General features: G+C 37.7%; 1 protein-coding gene across 4 annotated transcripts in view; it reads right to left on the reverse strand.

The window, feature by feature from the left end:
* Window positions 1–660: 660 nt before the first annotated feature.
* Window positions 661–20541, reverse strand: part of CNOT4 (CCR4-NOT transcription complex subunit 4) — a 143710-nt gene continuing 123829 nt past the window's right edge. For 2 of the 4 annotated variants that reach the window (XM_005550854.4, XM_005550853.4), the window contains exons 11-12: window positions 2731–2943; window positions 661–2053 (exon numbers count right to left, since the gene is read on the reverse strand). In XM_005550854.4, the coding sequence (XP_005550911.1) occupies window positions 1752–2053; window positions 2731–2943 (515 nt within the window). In that variant the 3' untranslated portion in view covers window positions 661–1751. The remainder of the gene's footprint in view (window positions 2054–2730; window positions 2944–20541) is intronic. The other 2 variants (XM_005550856.4, XM_005550855.4) reach the window with 1 other exon arrangement.

The raw sequence follows: 20541 nt of genomic DNA on the forward strand, positions 1-20541 counted from the left end.
ACAGCTTCCCTTAATGGACATGGCTGAAAATATGCCAGTTCCTGCTTTGGGCTTCTGAATGCAGCCCAAGACAAGACATACAAACCACACAGATCCTGGTGTCTTGTTGGGGAACAGGTAACTTTTATCCCCTACCCTCTTTTGGTCAGTGGTGTGATCATCGCCCCTTCATCAGGTACTTCCTAAAATGGTCAGTCATAAAAGATGTGTCTGCGGATCATCTACATCAGAGTTTCCCGATCTCTTTCCCATCATGGCACTCACAAAGTGGTGCCACTTGTGTGACATAGTGGCTGCTGCTCCCGCCAGGTCTCCCTAAAGAGAATCAACGTCTCAGCATGTCAATAACCTCTCCATTACTGGCACATGAGGCTTCTCAGTTGGGAAGGCTTGGCCTGCATAATACAATAGCAGAAAGAGGAATCTTCTACTAAAAGCCACTGGAAGAGGGTTCTTGAGGACAAGATGGGCTGAACTTCAAGGATGACACTGACTGACAATAAAATCGTTGTTTATCCTCCACTTTCTTCTTCTAAGCCATCCTCCCTCCCTATTGTTGAAGATGTAAAATCAAATGGAAACATCTGATGGCTACTTGTCACAAAATCTTTCAAACTCACATGCAACAAAATGGAAAAACAAAAACAAGAACAACCCAAGTGTCATCATCAAGTTTTCTGTTTTATTTAAGATTTTAGTTTTAATTCTGAAGAAAGAGGTACATTTCCTTGTTTTTAGTTTTAGCGTCAGGTTATAACCAGGTTTTTGTTTTCTTTTCTCCTGTCTTTTCAATACTGCACAAACGTCCAGAAACTACAGGGTTAAGTAAAAGCTGCAGGCAAGGAGGTCAGAGGTTTGCTCCTGATGGTGATCAGATGGCCCCAGAGCAGTGCTATCTCAGAGTGCCCTCGTCAGGTGAATTTACGGTAAAAGAAAAAAGATTCCGACAGAGGAGAAGGACTGAAGAAATCACTTACATTTCAGCTCTTATATTATTAATAGGTATTAAATCTGTGAATACTTTTTTTCTTTAAAACATTTCAATTTACTTTAAATCTAAAGCCAAAAAAATTTTCTCCTTTAAAAAAATTACTTCTCACCTCCTTATAAACTCTTTAGCAATCAGCCAGTTACTACTACAGATGAATTTGTCTTTCCATCAACTTCCAATACATTCTTTTGCTTAACGACACAATCAAGTCCTTGCCATCAACTTGCCAAAATAATTAAAAATTAATTTAAATTAAAAGCATTTTCCCTGCAATAATGATAAGCTGAATACAAGATGGATGCTAGGACCACTGTTTTCCCCCATGCATTTAGCAATCTCACGTAAATGAACCTGGTTTTCAAACTTCTGCAGTTGATAATGCATTTACTTGACCTTTCCTATAGATTAATCGCCATTTTCTGCTAAGCAGATTATGTCATTATTATGCGCAACAGACAAACAATAATTTTCTAAGTATTGAGACTGCCCTTTGATTTTTTTTTCTCTCCTTAAAAAGGCATTTTTAGAAACATTCAACAGTGTCACTCAAATGCTGGATCAACAAAAACTTTTACAATTAATAAAGAGATGGTAATGACCCTGTGATCGCATTGCATCTGGGGGTAGGGAGAAAAAAAATTGATCAGGTACTGGATTCTTCAGAACATAAGAGATGAGAAGGGAGCTGTGGGTGGTGGGCTGAGAGGGAGAAAACAGAGTGGGACAAATCCTGCATTTTCTAATGGTTGCTCCTCTTTGCCTAATGGCGGTCCAGTGTTGAACTCTGTAGTAAATCTGTGGGGGTTTTGCTGGGGGGTCTGAAGGCCGTCTGAAAGCCTGGGGGTGGGGAGTGGAAGCTGGAAGGGTTTGAAGGAGGAGGGTAGGGATTCCAACTGGCTCTGTGCAGCGGGATCTGTGTGCTGAAGGGGGCGCTGTGGTGGGTCTGTGATGGAGCAGCGCTGGGGCCGTCCATCTCTGTGAGGGCCTGAAGGGATTTTAGCCAGTGTGGAGGATTGTCATCTTGAAGAGAGTCTAAACTGTTTCCTGAAGATGCTGGAATACCTAAGGAAAGAAAAGAAAAAAGAGGGAAAATGGTGAGTTTGTGTGGAAAGAACAGGTCATCAAACAAATTTAGAAAACAAAACCAAAAGGAAACACAGAAGAGATTACAATTTTAAACTCCTTCCACATGAGACCTTTTAAACCTTCTGTTCCTTTGATCCTCCCCCAACAACCAAGACTTATTGTCACACAAACCCATGCCTCCTCTTGAACTAGACTTAGTCCCCCACTGTCACAGAGGCACAGCTGCAAAATACCATTCCCCAGAACTGCATGACGGCATTTCCCAATTGTGCTTTTCTTCCTCTGACAGGGATGCGTAACAAGACAGCCTTATAATAGAGAGCTTTATAACAAAAAGTGGAGTATGTTCCTTATAAGAAGAGTAAGTCAGATCCTTTTGTACTTTGAGGCCTACAAAATACACATGTTGCTAGACGTTAACACCTACTTAAACCAGAAGAAGCAACCTAGGCACCAAATGCCTTCTTATTAATACACAACTAGGCCGACAGGTTAAATGAGACTTGCATGACCCCTGAGAACGAAACAAGCCACTCCACACTTGCAGCTTTGTGAAAAGAAGCTTATGTTGAAGAGATCTTGGTTTTTATTTTATCTGTGCTAAAAACCAAACTGTTGGCAGTCAGTGGAGCTGAAGGGAGTGAGAAAGTTACCTGTGATGATGGCTGGGTCTGTCCAGCTGCCAGGGCTGTCCCAACTCAGGCTGTCGGTGGTGGCAGTGTTGGAGGTTGGTGCACTGTGGTTGGCGTTGGAGGGGGAAGAAGAATTGGGCAGTCCACCAAAGTTGATGTTAATGTTGGGTAGAAGTGCCCTTAGCCCGTCCTGCCATTCCTTCATATTTAAACTCTCTACAGAACTGCTGTTGTCTGGGAGATTTACCAACAAAAAAATGAAAGATAAAAAAAAAAAAATAAAAAGCTACGTTAGAAACATATGTTGTTCTTTAGTGGTTAAGCGGGAGAAGAATTATTCTTTCTTTATTGAGCATTTAAAATGGGTTGTCCTAGCAGGATAAACTTCATTAGGATTTTGCTCGTGAGCTGAGAGCCCCTGAAGTAAGTGAGGAAAAACCTGCTCAAGGATCAGGAGAGGGAGCTTCTTGTCTCTCTACAGCCTCTTCACCATTATGGGTTTGTAAATCAATAATCCAGTTTAAAGACTCAATGCTCCAGAGCACAATTTAGTTCCAGCTACATTATGAAGTTTCAGTTAGTGAGGCATTTAGCCAGCTGAGCTGATTTACGCTATAAAAAAGCCAAGTCTGCAAAGTCCAATATAGGAGCTTATTTCTCAGCCCATCAAATGGAAGAAAAGTCATTTTATGAAGAATAAACATAAGCAATAGAAAAAGAAAAATAATTAAGTCCTTCTTGATTATAAAACTGGCAATGTGTTTCAGAAGAGAAAAGCAGTAATGAACAGGCTTTTGAATTTGAAAAGAATGTATTTCCATTTAGTCACTAAGGCCAAGGAGGCAGGAGCTGACACCTTTTAGATGGAATGTCCAACACAGTCTGCCTGCCCTACTCCAACAGTTTGACCGATCATTCACAGCCGGAATCCTGGAGCCCTACAGTTTTCTGGGTCTATTTATGAATCGCATCAAACATGAGAAGACACTAGCAACATAAAAAAGGCTTTTTATAAATTGTGACTAAACTAACTTGATCTACTACCATCCAGAATCCACATAGTATAACTAACTGGTTGGGGGGAAAAGGGTGAAGTATAACAACTACTTAGATAATTGTTTTATTTAACAAATACTTAGATAGCTGTTTTATTGAAAATAGGAATGTAAATCAAATTACAAACGAGTTTTGGAAAAAAGCATAGAAAAATATTTCTGATTCTACAGAACTGATTAGCAATCAACGCTGAGGAGGAGGAAGAGATGGAGGAGGAGGAGGTTCTATCAGGCACGATCTACACTGCTTAGCAAAATCAGGATTTTCTTTTTGTAATTTTGCTTTCCACCAACCACTGATCTATGCCAAATTATATCATGTTTCAACAAGTGAAGCATTTAACTCCATTGACCTTATTTAGAAAAAGACAAAAAACTACAACTAAACTGAACAAAGGTCATCTCTGAACTTACTAAGATGAAGAAAAAGCTCTCTAGGCTACACAAAACAAGACATCAGAAGGGAAAATACATTCTCCAAGCCACTTTCATTTCATAATTGATGTAATTTACTAAACCTCACATTTCTTATATTTGCATATTATTTTACATTTGTATTGATTGTATGGTTTACAAGACACTCTAACAGTCAATTATTTCATTTGATCTTCACAACAGCCCTGAGAGGTAGGCAGAGGAGGATAAACAATCTGCATTTACTAGATAAAGAAACAGACTCAGGAATAATTTGCCCAAGTTCACAAAACTTGTTATTGAGAACCTGAACCTTAACCCTGACAAAAAAAAAAAAAAAAAGCAAGCAAGCTTACTCTCTCTTGATCTACTCTGTACAGACTATTAATTTTTTAAAGGGTCAAATATTAAAGGGAAAGTCCAGGGGAAGATCCACGATTGAAAGGAGGCAAGAGAGAAACACAGAAGCATTATAGTATGCCCACTGGTCATGATTTGAAGAGAGATATTGTGACTCAAGGAAGAAACTGGACTTTGTGGCCAGGAGAAAAAAATTCTAATCAAGAATACAATCGTTAGTTTCCCCCTGGCTCCCTAACTACATGAGACACAAACAAGATCACAAATTTAAGTCCTAGAACACTCTCAATTACAGGAAGGTTTACGGCTATGGAACATTCTAACTTTTAAAGCAGTCAAACTGTCAGGCTGAATAACTTAAAATAGCTTCCAATTAGGCAAAAACAAAACAGGGAAAACTTCCTGGAAGAAAAATAAAATCCCCCAGAAATAGAAAGATGATGTATAACTACATGGGAAAATGTTCAGGAGGATAAATGCTCTTACACCGAGTGGCTAACGTCCCTAAGAAGTCCATGCAAATGATGATCCTCCCTCTTCTACTGACTAGGGAGAGAGAGAATAGCCCATAAGTCAGACCAATCTGCTCCTAACTTTTGCTTTACCATTTAGTGAGCAATGAAACTGAGGAACATTTAATTTTGCATTAACAGAATAACACTTGCATTTACATAAATCTTATTTGAAAATCAGTAATAAAGTCAAAAGACAATAAAGGCAGAGGGGTTATATGAGAACTCTCTGTACTTCCCACTCCATTTTGCTGAGAACCTAAAACTACTCTTAAAAAAGTTTGTTTTAAGGGACATTTGTTCCTGTAATTGTAGACTAATCAAATCAAGCAAGAGTATGTTAGCCAAAGAAATTCACATATGGCACATGATGCAGAAACAGTGAGAAATTTAGATCCCAGGTGCACTATGATTACAGGATACCTTGGGAAATAAATTAGCTAGTTTATAATGCAACAATCTTTACACCCCTCCTCCCCCCAAAACATCATGTGCCTTGACATTTTGGGAGCCTGACAGCATGGGTGTGTGGCTTACAGTAAAGCTGCAAGCGTTACAGGGAAGTAGAATGATGCTTTTAGCTCTTGGAATAGGACCATATTCCATCTAGCTTAGAAGAAAAGAAGTTTATTTCACTGTTTTTTCCACTATTGCTATGCCAAGTGTTGGCACAAAGAAAAGGTGAGAGAAAGGAAATCAGCTTAATCCTAACCCCATCAAAATAGCTCATCTCAGTCCAGCCGTACCTGAAGTCACGTCCTTGACTCCCCATTCCCTCCCAATGACCCAAATTTGTCTTGGCTGCAAGGGCTTCTGGCAATTCCATTCTTTGAAACACACACAGCAGGGTTTATCAACCTCATCACTACTGACAGTTTGAACTACATAATTCTCTGTTGTGGAGCGCTGTCCTGAGCACTGTGGGAGGGTAAGCAGCATTGCCGGCCTCTACCCACTAGAGGCTAGGGGTACCAGCTCCCCAGTTTTGATAGCCAAAATTGTCTTTAGACATTGCAAATGTCTTCTAGGGAAGCAAAATTGCATCCAGTTGAGAACCAGAACCACTGACACAAACGAAGTCGATTCCTTTGCTTCTAGGGCTCTTAAATGATCTAACTTGACTGCACATTTTCCTTTTGAATAGTACCAGGACTTTGACCACTGACTCAACTTGATGCAAGTTCATTTTCTTTTATGTATACAGGACTTCACACTGGAGTACAATTCAACGTGTATAAGTCAGTAGGTTTCATATAGAAAACATTGTAGATAGGTTGTATAAGGCATCTCTACAACTGGCTGTCAATATAATTTAGCCATGTATATCCCAGGACTCCTAATTCATAAGTAAAAATAACACCGGCCTTACTCTCTCATAAGGATAAAAGTAAGAGAAGGAAATGCAATTTGGAGCACATTTATTACTTGCTAAATGCCTAACAACAAATGCTCCACTGGTGGTCAATACTGAATGGATATAAACTTTCCAAGAAGCTAAGGCAGAGTATTTCTTACTGCCAGGAACTAGCCCTGTGTACAAGTCTCCTTTTAGGAACTTAGGAATAGCGCCCATCATTCTCAGCGGTACTGTGAAGTCAATCTAATAATGAGCCTTCTCATTGCTAAAACATTAGAAAGATACCAGAAAGTACTTTAAACTTACCATAAGATGTGAAAAGAGCAAGCAAAGTAAAATAAAAATCAAGTTACCAAACATTTTATATTAAAAACAATACTAATTTTATTTTTAAAGTAATTAGTAATAGTATAATACATCAGGGAAGGAGTGTTTATTCTTAAAGAATTGATAATATATTTAGATGTTTTCTGATGTAAAAAATTTTACTTTATGGCATATAAGTATGTACAACAAAACACTATTTTCAGTTCTAAACAATCTGAGGGCAGGAAAGGGGGTCAAGTTGTTGGTAGTAGTTCTATTTTTCAGTGCAGAACTCAAAGGCACACAATTTAAAGTACTTTCAAGATGCCATGTGCCACACTTTCATATTCTACTGTGTAAGAAGTATCAGTATACTTCGTTTGCCTGCCTCAGAAAACCTCTTATTAAAGAAGAAATTATAGTTAAAATTCTGCTACTTTGCTGGTCAAGGTAGCAGAATCCATAGTAAGCTGATCATGATGCACTAAACAAGTTGACAAGTCTAGTTTTTAGCAACAACAACAAGTTTAAAAAATCAGTATAAAATGCATATATTAAGACCGCCAAGCTAAAAATCAAAGCAACTCTTTACTGAGTGCCTACAGTGTGCGTGGAACATAAAAGCACTTAAATCATGACCTCTGTTTTTAAGGGGCTAAAAGTCTAGACAGTGGGACGATGAAAATACACGAAAAGTTCAACAACTACATCTGAGAAAGCAACAGAAGAAACGCCCAGGGTGGTATATGATTAAAATAAGCTACATAAGTTCAGTAAAAAGACAGGCCAGTTGGGACACGTATGGGAACGTGTTGGTGGGTGAAGAACAGCAGCATTCGTGGAGTTGCCATTTTAGTTACTACATAGCTTTCCCCCTCCTCCCACGCCAAACCTGAAAATCTCACAACAGGTTGAAACTATCTTTAGTATTTCTACATAACACTGTACAAGTCCAACTGTTTACTAGGAAGTACACAGAAAGGCATTTTAAACAATGACTATCTTATAGACTATATTTCAGAATGAATTCTGACATCAGACCTTTCACAGAACACTGCTTGGGCAAGCACACACCGTTAGCATTAATAGCATACAGAGTGGGTATCCCTCCTTTCTGTTCTCCAGGTTAACTGCAATATGTTAATTATTATGAAATGTAAAACTATAAATAGCAAAATGTGGGCAAACCTACTCATAACAGTAACCTGTCACTGGCAATAAGCCAATGAGTTTTTCTAGCTGGCATAAAAAGCTTCACCTGAAAGAATGGAAGTTGAGGGGGCAGGGTACCAGGACAAGGCATCCTTCCTTCCCACCTTGATTTTATGTAGTTTACGTAGGGCACCATGTAAAATTTAATTTGAAAAATAAGATCTGCTGCTAAAAGGGTAAAGACATAGATGATCTCTGCATAATGACAACATATTGAGATAAAACACACGTAAAACAAGCCCCCAAACAAGACAATTCCAGTAGATATGTTTCCACGAATATATTTTTGTGCCATCAAATCAGGATATTGTGCCTTCTTGGAATTCTTGCCTCTATTTTATTTTTGGTACCAACTCCTCAAGGTCTTCTCATCAAACAATAAATACACCCCTACAGGGTGCATTTATCCTCAGCGAGGATGTCGCTCACTGAGAGACCCAGTCACAAAATACACCTAAAAGTGTTTATTCTGCACTTCAGTTTGTGAGCCATATTTAATGGTCATTACCAAAAGGCTCAATACAACCTGATTTTTTCTAAAAAGCTTTTGTCTTCCATCTTCACTCTTGTCCTTTACAGTTCAAAACCACATGCTCCAGTGGTTAGGTTACTTAAACAAATCTTTCTTGGTGCAAGTGGCTACACAACAGAAACCTGGTTCCTACTCTGATTAACTCTTTGCCAGTTAGACTTCCAAATCTTTGTGCATTTTTAGAAAGACATAGGGAACAACCTGTCCTAGCTCCTGCCCCCACACCCCTCCCTCTTATAGATGATCTCCTCCCAGTTTTGGGATGGAGTGCATCTTCATCAGTATTTGATTTGAACAAAGTCTCAACTTCCTCAAACCTCAACAATGAATCTCTAAGTGACTCAAATATAAATGATTTATGCTGAACTAAACTTCAAAGAGCAGACAAAATTTGTCATATTGAAATTTAAAAGAAAGCCTTCATAATATAAGCATACTGTACATCAGGGCAGTCACAAAAATCTTTCCAATTTATTAACTAAAATATGCAGAGAAAATGACTTCTCAGTAAATGAATTGTTACAGACAGACATTATAAAATCAGTTTATGGAAAACGTTATTCTAGTTAAATAGTTTACACTCAAATTTCTAGAACTATGTTTATTATAAAGCAAGACAGACCAATACTGCACTAGGTCACAGACAAAATCTTAAGGGTTTAATAGATCTGAAAGTAGAGTTTGGATTAAGTGGAAAATCTTAAGAACCCAAATGAAAAAAAGAGTTCTGAGCAGAAACAAAGAACCTGAACAAAGTAACAGCCAAAACAACAACAAAAAAGGCAAAATTTGTTTATACTAGTAGAAAGAAGCAGAAATGACATAAACAGAAAAATCCAGATCCGCTACATACGGCTTGTGCTTTCTAAACTTTATTCCCTCCATTCTCCTTGCCTAGAATGCTTTCTTGTTCTCTTCAAGTAGTTTTTATTCAATCTTCCAAAAGTCAAAGTCTCTTCTCTTCCACCGGACAGCACTTAGGGTCTGAACCACTCATCTGGCAGCACACTGTGCCGTGCCATCAACTGCAGTTACTGTCAACCCTTCCATGTACTCATACTTCACCCTCTCACAACTCTGCTGAAAAGCCTGATGGGGACATCCTGTACATTCTTCAGCATGTAGCTCAGTGTTTTAGAAATGTTACATGCATCAAGATATCCACAGACTCGAGGGTCTGACTTGAGAAGAGCTGGAAAGTGACTTTCCCCAACAAAATCTGTTTAATTCATATCTATATAATGCTGTGAACAGATGGTTCTCTCCAAAAAGATGCAAAGCTTTCTGAATGCAGGAGGAGTAAGTTAAGTTTTGGGGTCCAAGAGGCTTCTCTGCATGTAAACTGAAGAAAATGAGCCACTAAGATGATATGTTTTTAATAGCATTTCAGATGCCAAAACACAAGCAAATACACTTTTAAAAAGTACAATGCATCAAAACTGTTTAAAGAAGGAATGTTTTATTAAAAACAAATATTCTAGTATTATATGTACAAGATATTAAACAAAAGTCTCTAAGATATATTCTACCCATTTTTCTACTCCAGCCACTATTCCTTCACTCACTATGCACTTTATGTACTCAATTACTTTAGTATCAACAATCCAATGAGGTTAAGCAGTAGGTTCATTTTACAAATGAGGAGACTTGAGTAGGCGCTGTAGTTCCAAGAATTTGTCCCAGGTTATAGAGTTAGTGTTGCAGTCAGCAATTAAAATCAGTCTGACTCCAAAGCATTTCTTCTTGCCATCAAACATACTACCAACCAGTCTGTGTCCTGGGCAGGACTCATGGGCTAATTAGAAGGGAAGGACAAATGTGTTTAAATAACTATAACATGGGATAATAAATGCTATTCTAGTATGAGCAAAGACCTGTGGGGCATAAAGAAAGAAGTGAATAATTCTTCCATTCTACATATAGGATAAACGACGAATAAGAAAACATCAGAGGAAAAGCAGCTGATGTGGAAGAGGGAAAGGACATCCCATAGAGAACACAGGGATGCACAGGCCACAGGCAGCAAATAAGAAAATACAGTGGGAACATTTCAAAATATAAGTAGATGTGTTTTGCATAATGTGTATTATTCTCTTCTAAAATGTTCCTATAAGGATCTATAAATCTGTCTTGAAGGAGAATCAGATTAATGAGAACAAGAAGAATCTAGATGGCTGCTTTTTGAAGGACCTAAGGAATCGGAATCTAAGAAACAAAACAAAAATATTTATGTGCAAAGTTATATAAAAAAAGAGGAAAAAATAAACAAATTTTAATACAAAAGATACATACACCCTTAGAAGCATCACAGACTGGATCAGATGAGACCTGAACCAGAATATATAAGCAACGCTAAATGAAGGCAAGGGACAAAAAAGATTCATTTAAAAGATCTGTAAAACGTCAAAGCAGCAGCCTGGAGGGAAGCATTTAAGTGAGCACAAAACTGAGCAGTGACCATGAACAAAGCCCTGTGAGGAGTTCCAAAGATGGTCAAGGGAACGTAAAATAAGGAGACGATACATAGATCACCAGAATATTCACCCAACACTACTTTCCTAAAACAAATGACAAAATTGCAGAGACATGGAGGGTGTCAACCGCCCTAACATCTTTGAAGTCTAAATCGGCTAGAAGAAAATAAACCTGACAAAACATTCCTTGCTGACGATCTCTCTTTTCCAAGGTGAAAATAAGGAAGACAACTTTTATTCTGGACTTAATTCTGACCGATGAAGAACTGGTTGGCTACTGCAAAAACAACAGAAACCCTAGGAGGATGTGACAGAATTTTGGGATTTACAAAAGCAGGGAATGAGAATAATTACACTTGAGTTCTTAGATGGCAAGCATCCTCGCTATTTTGCAAATACCACAGTGTATTACAATCATTTGTTTACATGTTCACTTTTTACAACTAGACTTTGAGCTCCTCTAGGAAAAGGATCTTGATTTAATCATTTCTATGTAGTAAACAATGCCTGAACCTGAACTTCAGCAGGTACTTTGTTTCCTAAACATATAACCCTGAACATTGGCTTCCAGGTATTTTTTTTTTTTTTTTTTTTTTTTGAGACGGAGTCTCGCTCCGTCGCCCAGGCTGGAGTGCAATGGTGCAACCTCAGCTCACTGCAACCTCCACCTCCCGGGTTCAAGCGATTCTCCTACCTCAGCCTCCCAAGTAGCTGGGATTACAGGCATGCACCACCACGCCTGGCTAATTTTTGTATTTTTAGTAGAGACAGGGTTTTGCCGTGTTGGTCAGGCTGGTCTCGAACGCCTGACCTCGTGATCCACCCGCCTCAGCCTCCCAAAGTGCTGGGATTACAGGCATGAGCCACTGTACCCAGCTTGCTTCCAGGTTTTTTAAGAAAACAACTATCCAAAAAAGATAGGGAAAAGGATGGGTGGGAGTGGTCCCATGGTTATAGAGAGCAGTGATTCACAGGCCACAGAAGATGCTAAAACATGACATTTTGACTATGCAATAATAAATAAATCTATAAGGAAAAGAAAATTAGAGGAAATCTAAAGAAGTTGGTTGTTACACAGGGAGAATCTGATGGGATTAGATTTGAAAAGAAAGAAAAGATGGGTAGAAGTATATAACCTACTTGTATATAAAATTATAATTCTTATGGATTAAAGTCAGAATACATAATGATCTGGGGAAAGTGAAAAATGCTGAAAGCAAGACAAAGCTATGTTTGGAATAAGGGGAATATCAGGAAAGGCCACTGCTCAGCCTGATGCCATATTAAGACAGGAGAAAAGGCAGGGCAATGTGGTTCCATGTTCATTTTGCTTCCTTCTGTCTTTAGATAAGAGCATGATCTTCTAACCAAAAGGACAGATTAAGTAATGTGAAGAAGGGAACTGTTAAGTCAGGAGAGATGCAAAGACATCACAAAAGCATCTGCTCAATTCAAATGAGTTTAAATCTTTAGACTGAAAATGAGTTTTATCCCAGGCTCTTAATCTTCACAGGTAAGCGCACAAAACCACTGTTAAAAAAGTACCAGAAATGGAGGAAATGGCGGACTCTAGAAGCAACATGCTTAGAATTATTATTTTTTTATTTTTATTTTTTGAAACCAAGCCTTGCTCTGTCACCCAGGCTGGAGTACAATGGTTCGATCTTGGCTCACTGCAATCTCCGCCTCCCAGGTTCCAGCGATTCTCCTGCCTCAGCCTCCTGAGTAGCTGGGATTAGAGGCGCGTGCCACCACACCCAGCTAATTTTATTTTTTGTATTTTTAGTAGAGACGGGGTTTCACCTTGGTTGACCAGACTGGTCTCAAACTCCTGACCTTGGGTGATCTGCCTGCTTTGCCTCCCAAAGTGCTAGGATTATAGGCCTAAGCCACCATGCCTAGTCTAGAATTAGTTCTTCAGAAAATTCTAAAACATTTGGGGCTTGATGATTTCTTTAGAAATGAATATGATGGGTTTATCAATCACTGTTCTGTCTGCTTGTGTTTGGGGGTATTTTTCATGGGAAATAATGTATAGCATTTCGACTAGAACTCAGCTCGATTCCACCTAAAATATACAGTAAGTTTAATTCTGAAATTGAACAAGTAGTCATAGAGGTTCCACTAACAATTGTTTTCCATTGGAAAAGTCCTTATATATTCCACGGCCCACTTCCTTTCCCCTTCTGTTGCCCATCTAAACTCAAAGAGTTTGTAGTTAGCTCTGTTCCCATCCCACTGATTGCTCAATCTTCCCCAAAAATGGAATAAAGTTATCAATGAGAGTCAAAATGAATTTTCATAAAGAACAAATTCTATCAAAGTAATTTATTCTTTGGATAGGCTTCCTAGGATGTCAGAAGTATAATATATCTGGAATATGTCTTGAATTCAGCAGTTTCTGGTAAAATTTGCTGATGGTTCCCTTTTGGGATAACATGGTAAAGTATAGCATGGATAACAGCAGTGTTTAGATGAATCTACACAGAATATGAGATACTGAGTCAGCCTAAAAGTCTCTGTAATACTCTTGGCTTATATTTGACCCCATGCTTTTATTATACTTAACAAAACCCACAAAGTTCATTTAAATATGCAAGTGGAAAGCCAATTCTACAGATGACAGAATAGCGGAAACTACAACTATTCTCAAAACTCTTACATTCTTTGACAAATGTTATTAATAGTGTTATTAATAACATACATCTATCATTTTATAATCACATAGTTCTTTCATAACACAAACTTGTAAGATGGGGATATATAAACAGGATACATTCTAACAATACCAAATCCAAACACATACAATTTAACAGATAATTAGATTTTTAAAAATGCATTCGTAAAGGGCAGAATGGAGAAGATCTAACCATTAGCATGTATGGGAAAAGGTCTAGTGGTTTTGCTTAATAGGCTTATGATACTTGGTATGGCAACTGGGTAATGGAACGCCTAAAAAAGTAACATTAAGACTGTATAAACAGATGTACAATGTCTAAATTAGCAATTGTATGACCTTAGGCAAATCACAAACGATAACCACCCTGCTTCTCATTTATCAAATGGAGATAACTACCCTACAAGATACTTTTATAAAAGAACTCTATAAACATAAGGGAAAATACAAATATTAGTAACAAATTTTAATAAGAGATTATCTGATCATATGTGGATTATTATATTCAAGTGTGAGCTTCATATTTTAAGAAAGGAAACATCAAGTCAAAATGTATGTAAAGGAGAATTAGACTGAGAGAATTCAAAATCATGTTGAGTGTGGAATGGTTCAAAGAAGGGAGGCTGTTTGATCTACATCCAGAAGTTAACAGACAAGTGGTCTTCATGTGTTTAACAAAATGCACCTAAGAAGTACAATTGGAAAAAGACTTTGGCTTAACCAAGACGAAAAATTTCTAACAATTTTGCCCTAAAGAACTCCCTACCTAGCAAAGTACAAAGCTCCTAAAACACCTCAGGAGTACACACGAAGCATTCTGAAAAAGAGGTATTAGAGAGACTTTCTGAACTGCGTATATGTGTTTCACGGAAGATTTACCAATATTTATATATAGATTTATGGGTATCACAAATGAGGAATCACTTGATAAGAAAAATATGTTAGTTTTTTTTTTTTTTTTTTTAAGGTGTGTGTTAGGGCTGGGCTCAGTGGCTCATGCCTGTAATCCCAGCATTTTGGGAGGCCAAGGTGGGTGGATCACGAGGTCAGGCGTTCAAGACCAGCCTGGCCAACATAGTGAAACCCTGTCTCTGTTAAAAAATACAAAAAACTAGACGGGCATGGTGGTGGGCCCCTGTAATTCCAGCTAGTTGGGAGGTTGAGGCAGGAGAATCGCTTGAACCTGGGAGGCAGAGGCTGCAGTGAGCCGAGATTGCGCCATTGCACTCCAACCCAGGTGACAGTGTGAGATTCTGTCTCAAAAAATAAATAAATAAACAAAAGGGGTGTGTGTGTGTGTGTATGTGTGTACAGGGGGTGTTGGAAAAATAAGGAAAAGTCAAGAGCTGAGGTTTCCCAAATTCAGAGGTTAAAAAAAAAAGGAAAAAGAAAAATTAATCACATAGTGAGTGGGTGATGTGTAGGGGGCAAAATCTTAACAATGAATACCACAATGCCAGAATAGAACCAAAAAATGAATTATAACTCATATGCAAATGAATCTGACTGAATGCTTCCAAAAGTCCAGATTAACACAAAACAGATCCATGCTTTGCAGGCCTCCAGAATTGACACCACTTTCAACCATCAATTTTCCTTCCACAAACATTTATTGCATGTCTACTCTGTACCATTTTCTCTGGAGCTTGATGCTATGACATTCTCTAACAGCCTCCTAAAAACCATGCTGTTCTTCATTTTTTATTTTTTAAGGCTAGTCAAGTGAAGTTCTGCTTATTTCTTAACAGATCACTCAGGACTGGCCATTCCAGATGAAGTCAGTAATAGCTTTTGATTGTTTAGTGGCAATAAAATATTTTTATTGGGGCAGAAGTTTCTCTTCAGGCTTACATTCAGATGAAAGTATTTTGCTTCCTATACAGCAAATCTCTTTATGCTTATATATCTATTGAAATTCCTGAGATTGCTGATGTTCATAATTTTCCAAATTAAAAGACTCAAGTTATCTAAAAGTTATTTAAAACATCAAACCCAGTTCTTTACTGCATTTGATTACACAGCACACTTTTATTTCAAGTGAAGATCAGTTAGTCTTATCTTTTTCTAAAAGATGGCTCCTATCAGCATCGAATTGTCTTAAGCATTTAAATCAACATAACAAAAATCCCAAATAAGAATAAAATTTTCACTTTTCTGAAACATCATTTTAATTGACAGATTCTTCATAATCCAGTTATAAGTTTCATTTTTAGAGAGTACTCTTTAGGCATTAAATGATGATTTACTTTAATTTCAGAAGAAAAATTATTTCAGAAAATGATATAACTTCATTATTTTATAAAACTAAATGAAGTGGAGATGGATATAGTCATGGTGATAAACATTTCCAATACAACATACCAAACATACATCTTTAAGGGTTCTTTCCCATTGTGCTAGTTACCCAAACCAAGAGACATTTATTAAGGTTTTCAGATTTTTTTAAAACAAATGTCTGTTTTTTAAAATAAGCATTTATATTCTGAAATTCAATTATTTTAGCTATGTAAAATGTGTGATTAAAAAATAACGCTAGGGGAAACTAAAACGCACATTACTAAGTGGAAGAAGACAATCTGAAAAAGCTACATTAGTTTTAAAACTAATCTGTACTTTCTAAAAACGACCCTGAAACGCCTCTGTGTGCCACCTATTCATCACCCAGATCATCAAGTGGGTTCATACACTGTAACATGTTCCCCTCTGGTGGGGGGTGCTTATAATGGAGAACACTGTGCATGTGACAGGGGCAGGGCATGTAATGCGAAGTCTCTGTACCTTCCATTCAATTTTGCTGTGAACCTAAAATAGCTCTAAACAATAGTCTGTTTTTTAAAAAGACTATTTTGCTTTTTATTCCTCCTTACAGTATATTCACATACTAGGGGAAATACAAACTTTTTGTTTTCAATTTGCAAATGGTGTCTCAATCTAAATGGAATTAAGTCTTAATAAGAACACATCTTTTCCAGACCTATATGATGATACTCCTGTGGAAGACAGAGTTTCAAAAGACCCTGCATTCAAAAATTTATATGCTCATCACATCACTCGGGGGCCTTAGTTTAAAAATCATTTAAAATATATAATTATTTAAGTGTTCATCCTTAGCTATAATTTATAGTTGAATTAGGGACAGATTGCCAGAGACAATCTTGACAGAACCAATTCTCAGTCAATGTTGAATCTTATTTCAAAAGAAGAAAGGCAAAAAAGACGAACAGATGAAAATATTTTCAAATACAAATCAGAAACTGCAATATTCTTACTTCAGATATGCTAGAGCTATAAACTGAATTAGAACTGCTTTACTGAAAAAAAATTTATTAAAAACCACATTTGCAAAACTGAATTTTAGTCATATTGTTGAGCAGTGTTGACTTTTTATAAGGGCTAGAATTATCTTAGAAGTTGGGGGAACTGAAAAATGCCCAAGTTTTACAATGTCAAAAATCTTTATTGATTCAAAATTTTACAGTGCCGTGGTCATTCCCCAATCTGCTCCAAAATCCAGACTATGATTTCTGTTTAAATGTGTTGTTTTGATTTAAAAGAGAGAGAAGGCTAGGCACAGTGGGTCACGCTTGTAATCCCAGCACTTTTGGGAGGCCGAGGCAGGTGGATCATCTGAGGTTGGGAGTTTGAGACCAGCCTGGTCAACAAGGTGAAACCCTGTCTCTAATAAAAATACAAAACTTAGCCGAGCGTGTTGGCCTGCACCTGTAATCCCAGCTACTTGGGAGGTGGAGGCAGGAGACTCACTTGAACCTGGGAGGCGGAGCTTACAGCGAGCCAACATCGCGCCACTACCCTCCAGCCTGGACGATGGAGTGTCTCAAACAAAATAAAAATAAAAGAGACAGAAGGAGGAAAAAAATATATATATATACTCGTTTAGGATCAAAGGCAGTTTGGAATAAGCTGAAAGGTGAGTAAGAGTAGTTACTGGGGAGACAGAGGATCTGCTGACTCTGGTAATTGAGTAAAAAGACTGAGAAAACACTTAGTAGACTGATGGGGAGAGACTTCTCTCCTTTGAAGCGGGAAAACTGGCTAGGCACGATGGCTCACGCCTGTAATCACAGCACTTTGGGAGGCCAAGGCGCATGGATCACTTGAGATCAGGAGTTTCAGACCAGCCTCCATAACAAGGCAAAACCTGTCTAAAATACAAAAACTAGCCAGGCGTGGTGGTGTGTGAACGTAGCCCCAGCTACCTGGGGGGCTGAGGTGGGAGGATCACTTGAGCCAGGGAGGTCGAGGTTGCAGTAAGCCATGTTTACACCACTGCACTCCAACCTGGGCAACACGGGGAAACCCTGTCTCAAAAAAAAAAAAAAAAAAGAAGAAGAGAAGGGAAAATTCAGGCCTGTCAGGGATCCAGTAGGAAAATCATACAGGTAGTGTACATTAAGATTTAGTCATGATCTCCTTGCTAATTGTGGTAAATTACATGGAGAAAGAAATTTCTTTGACCAAAGAAAAAGAAACTGGATAGAGAGGTGAACACAAGCTATCAGAAGGAGACTCATAATAGTCAATAGTTAAAATCTGAAAGCAAGTTACAAAACAAAGGTTGCAGGGCTTTGTGTGTTTATTTGGAGATTATATAAAATCTTTGCTTATTTTAATAATATGCTTCATTTCAATTAGTCATTACCATTTAAAATGCAGGTGAGGTCTTACGAGTTTACATCTATCAACACTGGGCAGACTAGAAACCAAGATATGTTACAATTGTCTGGAACCAGGGGAAGACTACGGGTAGATTAATTAGTAAATGTTAAGTTTAGAAGGAAAAGGAAACCTATCTGGTAGCAAATCTTACTCTAAATGGGGACTGGGGGGAGTAGGGTATGTGTGTGTATATATGTGTGTGTATGTATATATATGTGTGTGTATATATATGTATATCAGCCATCCATAATCATGAATTTTACTAGAAACTAACATTTTTAACAGAGAAAACCCAAGTGGAACTATGGCTGTAACCAAACATTCAGTTTAAGGCCAATGACAAAACTTCCCACTTGGCTGATGAAGTCATAACCCAGGGAATCTTTTACCTTTAGCTGGATACTAAACATACAGATGTAATAACGGAAAAAATAAAAATAAATAAATAGTTGTCAGACTTCTTGCAAATGCCAACATATAACATGACAATGTTTTAGAACAACCCACTAAAGTTCTAGATCACTACTTTCAGTTCCATAGATACATTATTTCAGTATGCAAGTGTGATAACAGAGTGTAAACGCTAGTGCAGTCCTTGGGCCAAGATCTCACTATATTAAGAAGCAGTGCTAGGCTACAAAAGTTGATTGCAGATTTCTTGCATTTCTTCTTGGAGATGGTGACAGCATTATCATCTTTAAATCCTTGTGGAGCTCTGCCTGTTTCCTTATGCTGAAAACAACAACTTCCTTGATTGGAAAAAAAAAAAATCAGCAGATACGCTATCATTCTACATGGTGTAGCACAGGGTAGCTCTTCTTCAAAGATGAATCTGAGATCACACCTTTAGTGTGTATGTAATACATCTTAGTGCCATTACTACAAATTTTTTTCCATTTTGTAATATTAGAGATGTCACCAGTCTAGTGGTTATGTGTGTTGGCCCCTAAATTCTCTTTGGTACTGCAGAAAAATCCTGGGTAAATTAAACTTCACCTGTTTTACTCTTTTAGTTCTAACACTGGTAATTATGTAGTTACCGTAAGTTTATTTTAAGAGTACCTGCAAGGTTACAATTCTTTCCCCTGCTAAAGTTACTCTAAGATCACTGGGCCACATTTAACACAGGGCAGCTTTGAAAACCTACAGGATCTGTGACAACAGCTGCCAGCTGGTGGTCATTTTGAAAGCCTTCAAATTCATTGTTTGCAATGATATTCACAGTTGTAAGCCCTTGACTTGAGAGAACTACTATAATTAAACTGTAAGACACAACAATGTTTACAGAAGAGACAGATTCTGAATCTTAAAAGTTTTTTCCTCCACTGAGTTACAAGCATGAAAGCACATTTACATGGTGAGGGCTAAAGAAACTGTTAAAATGTGACTATAGACAAATCTCAATTCTTTGAAGCCTTGTTTATTATCATCATTGTTATTACTTGGTCTTTAAAAGAAGGATTGTTATAAGACTATATTTATTTATTCATAGCTCTGAAGTGTCATGATTCCAAAACAAATCATTTTTAAATTATCCTTTCCTTGGATTTTCTCAAAGACTGTGTTATAGATGGGTATCTTAGTGGTGGGATTGGAATTTGATGAGGAAAAGCTATGAAATATCTGTTCAGAAAAAACATGACCAGGGTGAAGTGGGCACCAGTATTACAACCTTATTGCATTTAAATAGCATCTTTGGTTCCTTCAAAAAATAATTGTTATAAAAATATGGCATTTATCCTGAAGATATGAATTAATTGGGACACAGCAAGAATAAATACATGAATAGACATAGGTCATAGGTCACCGAAATGACCTGAGACATCTTCCTCTGCTACATTCATTAAGTGGAGGATTTAACTGAAAATTGCTTTATACAAAAACAAACATTCAACTGCACATGCATACAGAGAGCTAGGCTTATGGTTTACCTTTGCTAAACAAACGCTTTCTTACATAATGCTAATTAAATGTCATGAAGACAGTAAGACTGTTACTAGCATTTCAAAGCTATTTAGAGTTGCTTCAAACATTTTTACCACTCAGAAAAGCAAACCTCCTAAGTGTCTCTTGCCGAGAGCTCCTTGCATTGCCCCCCACCACCTTTTTAAAAGGGTGTATAAAAGTTGCTTGATTCACAAGCTTAAGTTGCAGGAGTACTGCCGTGCAGAAATACGGAATATTTTAAGGTTTAACATTTGCCTTTTAGCCTACTGGGTAAAACACAGAGTCTAGAAGCAGCTATTACCACACAGC

This window comes from Macaca fascicularis, chromosome 3, assembly GCF_037993035.2.
Source record: "Macaca fascicularis isolate 582-1 chromosome 3, T2T-MFA8v1.1".
NCBI lineage: Eukaryota > Metazoa > Chordata > Mammalia > Primates > Cercopithecidae > Macaca > Macaca fascicularis.